The sequence below is a fragment of the Centrocercus urophasianus genome, unplaced genomic scaffold (assembly GCF_019232065.1).
Source record: "Centrocercus urophasianus isolate 14NV4802_14NV808 unplaced genomic scaffold, USGS_Curo_1.0 seq_11, whole genome shotgun sequence".
Taxonomy (NCBI): domain Eukaryota; kingdom Metazoa; phylum Chordata; class Aves; order Galliformes; family Phasianidae; genus Centrocercus; species Centrocercus urophasianus.
The window spans coordinates 16282408-16295293 of record NW_024884253.1 but is presented as its reverse complement, the minus strand read 5'-3'; the positions used below and the strand labels follow the sequence as shown (position 1 = coordinate 16295293).

Below are 12886 nucleotides of genomic sequence, written 5' to 3'. Positions count from 1 at the left end.
AATTCACCCCGTAGTGCCTGGGGAATTGGGTAAAGCAATAAAGCAATCTTGTAGCCATGAGCAATTATCTCTGAGGGCTGATGGAGGTGAATGAAGTTCCAGAAGACTGGAAAATGACCTCTCAAGAGCTCTTCCAGCCATTGCTACCAATCCTGTAAGAAGGGAAAAACAAAGGTAAGCTGTGCCTTATTGATTTGCATTCCTTCCTTGGGATGCTAACGCAACTGATTGGTATTCTCACTATAAGCAACGCATACACTTCTGAGAACATGAGGTCAGTCTGGATCAAATCAAAGTCCCATCTATCACGACATTATCTCAGATAGTAGCCTGCTGCACATCCTGCTGTATCTAAAACAAAGTCTAAGACAGCCATGCACCAGCATATTGTCTCAGCAATTTAGAAATCAAACGCTTGGGGACTTACAGAGTTAGAGGCTTTGCATCTCTGTGTTAATAGCCCTCCTTGACCCTTAACAGCCCTTAACAATTACTTATCAAGAGATCTTGAAAGTGCTGTCTTTGTTGCATGCAATCACAAGCTAATACATAGAAATTGAAAATAGTCATGTACTTTCCACTACTCTGATATTCAGTGAATGTATTTTTGTTCCCAGCTGGATATACTGTTATCAAATGTACATTTATTGCATGAATCCTTTTGAAATGCAACACCAAAATGTCAGGATAACTACTTGCTATTATTTACGTTTGAGCACAGTTACTCTGGCTATTGTGTCGGAAACTGCTTCACGCTAGATTTGAAGGAAATTTATCTTATAAAGATAGAAAGAGACAGAAAACAAACTCCTGTAGATGGATATGCTGCAGCTGGAGACTAGTGATTAAAGGACTTTATTTACATTTCTAGCTGATCAACATCTTTTAGATACTTCTAATGGGAAGAATTGATTTTTTTTTCTTTACAAATGGGACTTAATCAATTTTGCTTCTGGAAATGTTTTATCCAACAATAGCTAAATTTTACTGCAAACACATCTGTCAAAGCAGAGGCTATTATTGGAAAAGAGAAGCTTTTTGTGCTGGTATAAAGATATGTTTTATCATTTGAACAGAAGCCTATTGATTTCTTTAAACATTGAAAAAAGCTTACTATAATACAAATGCCTTAAATGTGCAAAGTGTCCCCAGAATTCCTGCAAATATGAACAAAATTTAACTACTGATTTTGCTACTTATTTTTAAAGTATTTTGTACGTGAATGGTTAGTGCAAAACAATTTTTCAACGGCATTCTTAAAAAAAATTATATATATATATGCATATATTTGCCATCCCTTACGTATTTATTTATTTCAAGGGTTTTGTAATGATTAAGTTCCATCTCACAGTGCTCAGCTACGACTTAAGAGGCCTTGGTGTCTGTTCTCAGCTGTCCAGCTGGCTCTCTGGGCAAAAGAGGCAAGCCACCTCATCTGTAAAATGGTCAGTATGAATCTGTCCTATACACTGCTTTGCTATCAAGGTGCAGGAGGCTTTATGTAAACATTATGCATCATGCCAGAGGAGATCTCACTTCTCAAGCAGCTGCATACATTCCCATGGAAGCGCTTTCAGAGCTGGTCTGTAAGTGAAGAACAAATACAAATGTCTTAGATTGCAAAGTAATTTTTCAAAAAGATGACCAATTGCTACACAAAGTGCAGCTCAGTTAATGGCAATACCTCAGAATTTTTACCATATGTAAAAGTACAGAATTCTGCATGTAAATTAGAAGAATTGCTACAAGCCTTTAATACAGCAAGTCTGCAAAAATATTTTATCTGTAATTGCATTTCAATCTAATAAAAATGCATTATTTGGCTGTGTTTCCATAAAGTAGGAAACCTGATGTTTATACAAACAAATATTAATCAGATTGTTTTGTCTGATTTTATGCAAAGGTGTAACAGCCACAATTGAATTTAAACCAGTAAGAAAATCAGAGAACTCTGCAGTCTAAGGACTCTCGTCAAGACTTACATACAAGGGAAAAAAAGTCCATGTGCATACAATATATGATGATGAGTCCTTCCACATGTAAAAATATAAGCTTAAAAAGAATCCTGTAAAAATTAATAACAATACAGTGGTTGCTTTCAGTTAGAAAGCCTCCCAGATCTTTAAGCTCATAGATAGTCATATCTATAAATACACCTACTCTCTTAACCTCTTAATAACCACTGGTAATACACCATAGGCTATATCTGGCATGAGGGCAATTTACTGCAGTCAATTTATTTCCCCTGGGGATGCGTTTATTACTGCTGTAGCAACAACAGCCTGAAACCCAACTGGCAAAGCAGGGCCCTAATGTACCAGGTGCTGTGGACACTCAGACAGACGCAGACAGCGCCCGCTCCAAACTGAATTGAGACTCTGGAGTGACACTCCCTTGCATGCCTTGGTTAACATGATAGCAGTAGGAAGAGGTCTGGCCCCCTTCATTCAGTGTATGAAAAATGACACTGCAAGGCATGACCTTTAAAACCATACATTTGTACCTCGATTGGGTGGAAACACAGGCTGGTAAGGGTGGATGAGGTGCTGTGCTGGCATGCTCAGCACTGGGTTTTTTGGGAAAACAAATGCACGAACCAAGAGCAAGCCATGGCAAGGCTGGGGTGTGGAGACGGCCTCAGCACTGAGTTGTGTGTGGTGACAGTGAGCAGGGGCTTGACACCCACCTCACACGACAGCACCCCACAGCCATCTGCTCACACAGCCACAGCTGCCCACTGCTTCTCTGCTTTTCTGGAAATACAAACTTGGGTGGGACACCCGTGTAGGCAAATTTTAAGCCTGCACGTGTGGCACTTTCTGTCTGTAATCAGTAGCTCAGTGAAGGGCAAAGATAACGACAGCGACACAGCTCAGCTTTACACACGTTTATTTTTTAATCTTTACAGAACACTGCTGCAATTATAATAAGGCATTAAACGCACGATTGAAAAGCTCACGATGAACTGTGACGTTTCACCCTTTTGTGGGAGAAAAAGGGGTTTTACAAGATTATAGCTGTTGCTTTCACAGTCAGTAAACTCGTTATTCATTACAGACAGACTTTTAAAAGAATTACAAAGATTAAAAAACTGTAAACGTATCAAAAACAGCGACGACCCAGCATAGCATCCTTGGAGAGAGCCTGGGGTTCCCTGCTGCAGACTGGGCTTTGGGCTGGCAGTGAGGATGGGGTCCTACCATTGCCGCAGGTCTCACTGCGGGCACAGCCCCTATCAGGTGTTTGGCAGCTCCCAGATGGCCCAGCCTCTGTCACAGATTTCTGATTGAGATAAATAAATAAAAAAGGTCACCGGGAGCTGCTGGAGCAGTGGGGACACAGGGAGGAGCCCCGGCTGAGGCCTCGTGACCCCTCCCCGGGGAGGCAGAGGTCTGGCAGAGCCCAGCCACATGGCCTGGCACCCCAGCTAACACGTTATGAGGTAGAAGATGGGCAAGTGTCACATTTTGCTGTGAGGGTCGGCCAGGAATAAAATGTTCCTCCTTGATATGAATAACCGTTTCCAGAGTGCTACAGGTGGTACCTGAAACCCACCTCAGATGCCCCAAATTTACATTCTCCAAGAAGGGAGCGCTCCATAGATACGTGCAACAAGTTTAAGCCCAGGTAATTAAAAAAATTGTCCTCACAGTTGCATCCTTACAGCATTTAGCTTCTGAGCAGGGGAAATCAAATGGCTGGGTTATAGGAACAGGCAATTAATCACCCTTGGCCTCAGCCCATGGTACAGCCATTTGAGACCAAAGCGATGAGAACAGTTGTCTACCAGGAAGCAGACAAATATGTTCATTTCCTACAACCAAGACCCAGATAGCAAGTGTTTGGGTTTCTCTCACAGTGCACATCATTAGAACCTGAGAGTCCCAAGGTTTTATATCACACACCCAACCCACACACCCCTGCCATTTGCACAGGTGTCTTGTTTGATGATCAGAGAAATGTCCTGAGATTGTTCATCTGCTAAACTCTTGCATTCCATTCTCTAAAAGTCTGCCTTCACTTCTTTAGTAGCACACACGAACAACAAGATGAAGAGATTGTGTTACTTCTGTCATTTATTTATTTTTTTATTCCTCACACTTCTGCAGTGTACATTTAGATTATTAGGTTGACTTATGTTTCCTTAAAATGCTCAGGGAATATTTGAGGGTTCATTTAAGTACTGCAAGCTTATGATCTGTGACAGGCATTTTACAAAGTGTCAGAAAACTTCTCGCTTGATAATAACATACTGGCAGTCTGGGGAACATGCTCTTTTCTAGTGCTAATAACCAGCATTAAAGCATGCCATGGTTCCTACAAGAAATCTGTGATCCTTACAGTGTTAGCTGTCATCTTCCTGCAATTATGGAATGTACGCCAATTTTATGCATGTGTATCATTAAAAAATAAAAATAATGGCTCACAAAATCCACCAGCTTCTGCAGTGTACATGAACACAGAGCACAGGGCTTCCCATTAGGGGTGATGAAAGGGTTTTTGCCCCTCGTGATGTCTATCCCCTGCCTTGTGCCAGCTGCTGCCTCTGTCCAGGTGCAGTCTGCCCTCCTGCTTGGCAGGTCCTCCCTTGTGCTTCTGGAGGACATAACCTGGGTTGTGTCCTTGTACACACAAGGCAAAAGACAGCTAGCAATCAGCCTTTCTTCTCCAAGTCTTGCTTCTCGAGCAATTTCATTCCCTGCTCTCACTGATCTCAGTGGGCTGAAGGTTCTCCTTACATAAGTAAGTTATTCCTCTTTTTCACCTTAGAAATTGATAGAATCATGGAACTTTTTGAGATGGAAGGGATCTTTAAAAGCCATCTAGCCTCACTCCCTTGCAATGAACTGGGACTCCTGCAGCTAGATCAGGTTGCTCAGAGCCCTGTCCTGCCTGACTTTGAATACCTCCAAAGATGAGGGCTTCCACCACCTCTCTGGGCACCCTTTTCCAGTGGTTTATCAAAATTCAGTCCATTGGCCTCACCAATTCAATCTCCTTGACGATACACCCGGAGGGATGTAAGCTCTCCCAAGGTGACTGCTGGCCACTGCTAGTTCCTGCCCTCAGACACGCTCTGTATCATGACACAGCTGCAAATAACATCTGTTAGGCAGCAGTACCGTCAAACAAGGCTGCTCCTTTAGTTACCAAGTAACACAACTAATGCAGCAGCTAGAACGAGTAACGGCTAAGTAGCATCTCTTTTGCAGGGTCAAAGTTAAAGTCTGAGTACAACATTACACTATTTACAGCGACCAAAGGCATGAAGGCAGAGCGGTGCAGGTTCTCCAGCTCTCTGCAGAGGGGAGCCATGCCCGCTGAGCCCAAGGGACTGAGCACAGGAGGGTGCCAGGCACAGGAGCTGCGTGTGCCTCCTGCCATGAGCAGCCAGAGAAGAGAGCAAGAGGGACTTTAAAACACAGAACAGAGAAGATATGCAGATCCCCCGCTACATGTAGTGTGAGCTGGAATGGACCATAAACATTCTCATTTGGGTATAAAATACAGCTTTTCCCTTCACTTCTCTGTCATACCAGCCACTGAGAGCCCCCTTTGGCAGCCAGGGTGCTCCAGGCCTCATGTCGAACTGTCCTCCAAAGAAGAATAAGGCAGCGGTCACGATCTCCACCAGTCACAGCAGACTGAAAAGGAAAGCAGACAGGCTGGGAGCTCTAGCTGGGATGCATCGATGTCAGAAGCAGTGAGTCCCAGCACCGCCTTTGCAGGAGGACTTTTAGTTATTCTATACCTTGCCCCTTGCCCCTTCCCCCTTCACCCCTTCCCAAGATTCTTCTCAGGTATTATCTCACAATAGTAAAAAATCTCATTCTTCAAATATTATATATTTCTTATATTTGAGATTTAACCCATAGCTGACAACAAACCAAGTGTTTCTATCACAGTTCTGCAGGCAAGTTCCTTACAGACACAGCTCTCCACTCACATTTGGCTATGGCAGGGGCTAAAACAAATATATATTAGCAATCAATCACGACAAAAGGTCAGCAGCGCATACAGCAACCTTTGCTGTTTTTCCCACCATCACAAGACCACAACTTCAATGCTCCACAGAAACTGGCTGATACTGAACACATCAGTAATAGAAGTTTTGGGCTACTGTGCTGCATGATGGCAATTGATAGTGCCTTGTACCCTTGATCATCCCCTACGTTAAGTCAGTCCCATGCCAGCCAGTCCAACTGCTTGATGTATAACCTTTGTGCTTCCTGACAACTTATTTTTTGTAAAGAATTTGGTTTATATTGAATGAGCCTCTAAAGCTCCATCCTGACCTTTTGTTTCTGGTAATGAGAAGGCCAGCAGCCTAGTGACATGAAACTGAAGTTTCAAAAGGATTTGTGTGATGCAGACAGGCCCACTATAAGCAAACCCTGAGGCAGAACTTGAATTTCTTCTGGCATCTGTACTGAAGGAGATGTGTTCAGTTTCTGCATCCCCATGCTTTTTTACTCCTTGGATCTTTTGAGACTCCTAACAGGAGGTCAGTTAATTCAAGTGATGGCAGTTTTCATACAAAGACATCTGTCCACTGGGAACTGAACTTCCTTTATATGGGCCACTATAGCTATCAGAAGTTAGTGAGTATCAATCATTACTAATCTGAACTGAAATGGAACCACTGACCTCAAGCTGAAAGAGCCTTTTGTCTTTCAGCAATACCACCATGAGCCATATGGTTCTTTGCCCTTTGCCTCTTATTTTTACATTTTAAATAACCACCACTAATTGCAGCACTGCTTGAAAATATGGGAGATTTGTGGTAAGCCATGAATAAGCGGTCTTTTTTGCCCACAGGTCTCACTCATACAAAACAAGGGACTGGCTTCGAATTTAATTATTAAAAAAAAATCTCTTTTAATTAAATATCAGCCTTGTTTCTTAACATGACACCAAGCAGACAGTTAATAATCCTTCTGTAGGCTGCAACAAGCTTCCAACGTGTCAAGGTCGTTCCTGTTCTATATATGAAAGTAATAAGAAAATTATGTAGGCATGACACCAAAGGAATGCTTTATGTTAGGATAAAGGAGTTATCTAAGGAATCTACTTGTCAAAAATCTCTTTTTATTCTGTGGTTTTCATTATTTTATACCAATTGCATTTGCTCTGGCATGTTCTCCCTTTACAATAAGTGTTCATATAATGCAAACATTTGATTAGAGAGCTCACAGAAAGACCGTTCTTGTCAGAAAAACAAACTGCATCACCAGCTATCTTTAGCCACATCTATTTCCTTTAATGAAACATACTTTTTTTTGTGGAAACGCTGCTTTAAAAATCATGACCACGCTAATTATCTATGGCAAGCACATCTTCCTCAACTAATGACAGCTCGAGCATATTATCGTTTGCACCAGACTTCATTCTGAAATTGAACGACCCGTAGAGCTTTGCAGACTCCTTGGAGGACGCAAACCTGCTCCTCCGATACAGCTCCCCTTTCCACATGGACATCATCAGCAGGCTGGAGAGCACCACTCCCCCCAGGGTTAGGAGACACAGCCCGGCAATAACACAGCGGTCCAGGTGAGCCCCAATCCTGGCACTCTCATTCTCCAGTCTCTCCATCTCCCGGGCAGCCACCGTGTTGGGATCCACAGTCACGTCTCTGGGTACCACGTAGGAAATGATCACCAGCAAAATCCCACTGACTAAGAACAAAATGGCACTGATGAATCCATAGTCCAAGGATTTCCCAGCCGTTGCCTCTGAGGCAGTTTCATCCTCCTCGGAGACCAGGGATGGAGAGTCGTGCACCCACTCGGGAGGCAACTCATGGCAGGAGAGCTGCTGAGCAGCATCCTGGTAGCCTGTTGGACTGGAGGGACTTCTTGTATGCTCCAGGTTTACATTTTCATCCACACAGGAGAAGGATGTCTCGAGTTCCTGGATACAACAGCAGGGTTTCTTCTTCCCTCCATCCCCTTCCCCTGGAAAGTGCTCAGGCAGGTGGCAAGGCTGGGAGTTGCTGGGGGGTATGGGGTGCTCCTGTGGTGAGCTGCCCGAGCAGGAGGACAGGGGTGCTGGGGTGGGCTCAGCCATGGAGCCCCTCTGTGAGGGCTTGCAGTGCCGTTCACAGCGCAGGGCTGCCACGGCTGCTGCCGCTCCGGAGTCCACCTCTCCGGTCTCATGCTGCTGCTGTTGCTGCTGCTGCTCATAGTGAGGGGTGGGCAGGGTCCAGCCGGCAGCGGGGCCCAGGGCACCCTGCCTGCTCTCTTCGGCCAGGTAGAGAAGCTCCATGCAAGCCATCGGTCTCCACTCGGTGAGCCCCGGCCACTGGGCTACCGCATCCTTCAGCAAGCACTGCCCCTGGCTCCCCAGAGCAGTCTCATGGTGATCGAGCTGCAGAATCCCAAAAATCTTCTACTCTTTCACCACTGTTTTGTTAGGGACATGGCTTGTGTCAGCTGCTAAATGATTAAACAAATCCCCTCTGACGTTCATTTCTTTTCGGTCTGCAAATGAAATAGCAGAGGGAAAAAACAACAACAAAGGCAAACCCGACAACCTCCTGACAATACATTAATGAAGCAAAGAGCAGATAACAGAAATGTAATACATTGCTCGTCCTCTCTGCTGCTCAAGGGGAGATGACAAACACGATTGTTTTAACCACGAACTTAAAGCCGTAATCCTCTTGCAGATCCAAAATCTATTAGGGACTCTAATCAACCTTTGACACCAATATCCAATTAAGGCAGTAAGTCATCTGCAGAGCACAGGAATAACTATGTAAAATGACAGAGGGAAAAAAAAAAAAAAAAGATAGCTATTTTCCTTTAGAAGCAAGTAACTTCCTTCCCTTCGAATTAAGAATTTTAAACTCAGAAAGGGAGACTAATTAGAAAGAATCACACAAATCCCACACAGCTCTGTAATCCCAGGATCTGTATTCTCCGGTGGAAATCTGATAATCCCATGGGAAGAGCGGTGCTTTCCCATAGCAGATCTCCACTTTGATTAAGAGCTTTCGGAATGAAATTATGCCTCAACGACTGATGACTCAAAGACGGATATTACTTCTCATCTGCAATTAATTCGTTATCCCCCCCTGGTCCGTAGCCCCCCGGACAACCCGAGGCCGAACTCCCCGTGAAATTAGGGAGAAGCGCAGCCCCGCGAACGTGTTGCACACGCAGACGACACATGTGCACCGATGGCACCGAGGCGCGGGGTACGGTACGGACGCAGCTCCTACCGCTCTTCCCGGGACCCCAGCGGTCGCTGCACGCAACGCGCTCGCGGGGAGCGGCTGGACACGCGCACAAGTGTGTGCCCCGCCAGTGCGGAGCTTGCACCCGCACCCACGCAGCCGGCACACACGCGCGCACACCCAGCACACCTCCTCCTGCCCCGGCTCCCACCCTTCGGCAACCGCATCGCCGCCCGCCCCGCAAACCTACCTGCGGCCACGGCCAGCGCCCCGCATTCAGACGAGCGGCAGCGCCGAGCCGCGCCGGGCAGCGCCGAGGCGGGCGGGCGGGCTGTGCCGGCGGGCGGCGGCGGCGGCGGCACTCTGGGAGTTGTAGTCCGAGGGCGGGTGGCGGGGGCCGGGCCGCTGCGGCAGCGCTGGGACTGCGCCGCCTGCCCCGGCGGCCGGGCTGGCCCCGCCCGCGGCGCGGGTTGAGGCTAAGCCGGGCGGCCCCCGAAACGGGGCGGGAGACGCGCAGCAATAGGGCGAGCCGCGCGAGGCTGTCGGGATGTCTAGCTTGGTCATCGCACGCGCTTTCTCCCCCAGAGCCATAACAGCTATCGTTGTGCTGTATGGAGTAATCAAATCACCTTGTCAAACGATCTCACAATTCCCAAAGCTGAGACTTCAGGAAGCGTTCTCGCAGCTGTGAGACTTGCAGGGAAATCTCAGCAGATCGCTCCGTGCTGGCAGGCTCGCCACCCGCAGCTCCTCACTTTGTGTGCAGGCATAAATGACTGCTAAAACCACAGCTGCCAAGCAGGCATCGTAAAAGGAATAAGCAATTGCCATGAGCCTTTACTGAATTTTCTTGCTTGTGCTTCCTCTGAAGGAATAAACTGCGTTGTGAAAATAAATTGTGGAGCAGGAAGAAGAGATTTATCGTGGATGGATATTGTGCTGTCGGGAAAATACCAGGCTCTGAGGGGTGTGAAGGGAGGAACTTGGGTGTGGAGCTGAAAGGAAGACGGATTAAAAGGGAACAGCACCTGCCTGGCTATCAGGTAGAAAAGCAGGAGCACTGGGTAAAAGAAAGCTGGGAGAAAACCCCCCCCAAAAAAAGGGAAAAGAGAAGACAGAGTGTCTTGAGCTATCCCAGCGTCAGAAACAGGGCAGTTCTGTGTAAGGACTCATTGGCAGTTCTGAAACACTGCATAAGGCAAAAAGTCAACGCTTTGATCCAGCTGATGCTCAAAAATGTCAAAACTGCTTGCCAGGACATGGTGATGCCAAGAGGACTCCCATGGATGAATCTGTCCCCCATGCCTGTCTGAGACTGCTTACTGCTTGGGGCTGGTCAGGAGAATGGTTTGGAAGCAGCTCCAGGCAACGTTTCCATTAGCAAACTGCACTTTCAATGCACTGAATGCTGTATTGTTTGTTCTTTGAAGAAAAATTGTAAGAAGAAAATTATGGAATGGGGAAAACAGCACAGGCTGTCCTTGGAGCTTTTTGTAACAATACCCTCTTTGAAATAAGTACAAAGAAGGAAATAAAACCTAATCAAAGAAACAAACAAGTGTACCTATAAATTGTTCAAATACTTTAGAGCAGAAACAAGCACAGTCTATAAGACTACTGTGTATTTCCATTCCGGAAGCAGCGGGATAGGAACACGCAGCAAGCTGCACCTGCCAGCTCATATAGACAAGTCTTAATTAAGTGACTGACAGGAAAAACCTCACTGTTCAGCCTGGCATTGCAGCCTGAGAGAGTGTGAGCCCTCTCCTGGGCTTCAGTACTATTCACAGAGGCCTTGGGGGGGACGGGGGGAGGGGGGGGGGGGGGGGAGGGGGAGGACAGCTTCTTTCTGACAGTGGATGCAGAGGCAGGAAATTGTTATCAATGCACAGCAACTGCCCATATCAGTGATCCTTCAGAGCCCCAGGAGCTATAGCAGTATTCTCAAGCACTTGCTGGGACCATAGCTACTTGTTATTTACTCACACACAGGCATCTTGCTGCTTGGCCACCCACACTCCTCCCTATTATATACCAGCTTGTGTTGGGCGTGTATATTAATTTGTTGCTAATAATTACAGTTCCACAAAGCGAGGAACAGAGAGCAAGCCATGATTCTGTCAGTCCAAATGTTGGCATTCTTTTAAGTCTTCCCATGTGATGCTGTCTCATTTCCCACCTGTGGTGCACAGGCTTTATAGCAAAATCCTTGTCTAGTCATATTCCATAACACTGACATTTCTTATTTTGGATGCAAAGAGTTAATAGCATTTTTGTTTAAAGAATGTAAGTGAGAGTTGCCAAAGCTCAGAGGTGTGGAGGTGGAAAGATGAATGCATAGCAACACATACTCTGCAAACACAAATACAGCTGGTGAAAAGATTAATCAAGCAAGGGCAGGAAGTAAGAACATTTGTCACGGAAAAAAATGGCCACATAGAGCTGAAAAACAGATTGATGGACATACAGTGGGACAGGAATAAAAGACTGGAGTAGACTGTCAGAGTTGATGAGCCTCGTTCTCTCTGTTGCAGCCTACTACATCATAAAGTCCTTTCAGAGTCTGAACTTTGCTATGGTAGCAACACAGTGATGGTATGGGATGTGACAGTAGAACTGATAAAGGTGTCTCAGCATGGATATATGAGATTAAATCTAAACCATGCTCAAGAACTGCTTGGAAGCTCTCTTTCAGTGGACTCAACTGTAGATGAGTATCTATACTAGATAGATATGACTTTTGTGTTCTGAATAAGCTGTGCTCAGTATAAGACTGGAAGAAGACTTGTGAGGATCTAAAAGTGGGTTCACTCCAGCAATGTATCTGTAGCCTTGCTGAGGGGCCACATCAGTCCTGAATAAATCAGAGAAAACAGGAAAAAATAGAAGCAGTTTTCTGAGTGGTGTATTCCATCATGGGTGATGAAGAATGAATTTAAAAGTAATCTGCTTAGTCTTACAAGTCCAGGGAATTTTCCAGTGCTGGACAGGTTTCTCCAAGAAGCATTCCTCCGATCACATTTTTTTCCTTTGTATCCCTAACTTTCAGCTTCATGACCTGTACATGAAATCCTTCAGGATTTCCTTGCAGGATCTTTAGTTCCTCATCTCACCTATTCACAGAACGGTGTGTTTCCAGTGGTCCCAGTACAAGAGTTGTGAGGCTGCATAGTTCCTGAGATAAGGCATGCTGCGGCCAGAACGGCCAGACAGTAATATACTCAGAGAAGTCTAGAGAGACTATTGCATAAACTTCCCATTTTCACTTGAATAGATCATGTTGCTGAGTAAAATAATTTGGCTAGGGAGCCAGTAACAAGGGGCTGCAGGAAAATTTAAAACCTATAAAGGAAATATATGGATCTGAGTATGGGTCTGTGAAGAATAACAAAGGTAATAGAAGTGAGTGAAGAGGCGAAGTTAAGCTTCTATGTAAATTGAAAATTTTTTTTTAAAAGTAATATATTGCTTAGAAAATATAAGTATTCTGAGGATAGCAAGCAAATATTTGGATATCTGTCCATGCAAAGAAATATCCAGCAATTATGTGCGCTTTAAACACATTACTGTCACAGATTTATTGATTTATAAAGCAAATGTAGATAGAAAACCAATTTAATTCTACTTTGGTTCCTTCACTAATGCATATCCATTGTGCATTAATAACAGACACAATAAGTAAATAAATTTACAGAGAGACAAAGAAAC

General features: G+C 45.2%; 1 protein-coding gene across 1 annotated transcript; it reads right to left on the bottom strand.

Annotated features, from left to right (window-relative positions):
• Window positions 1-7134: 7134 nt before the first annotated feature.
• On the bottom strand, window positions 7135-8410 carry TMEM74 (transmembrane protein 74). The gene has a single exon (XM_042808758.1). The coding sequence runs from the start codon at window positions 8272-8274 to the stop codon at window positions 7315-7317; it is 960 nt and encodes a 319-aa protein (XP_042664692.1). The 5' UTR covers window positions 8275-8410; the 3' UTR covers window positions 7135-7314.
• Between the last annotated feature and the right edge of the window lie 4476 nt (window positions 8411-12886).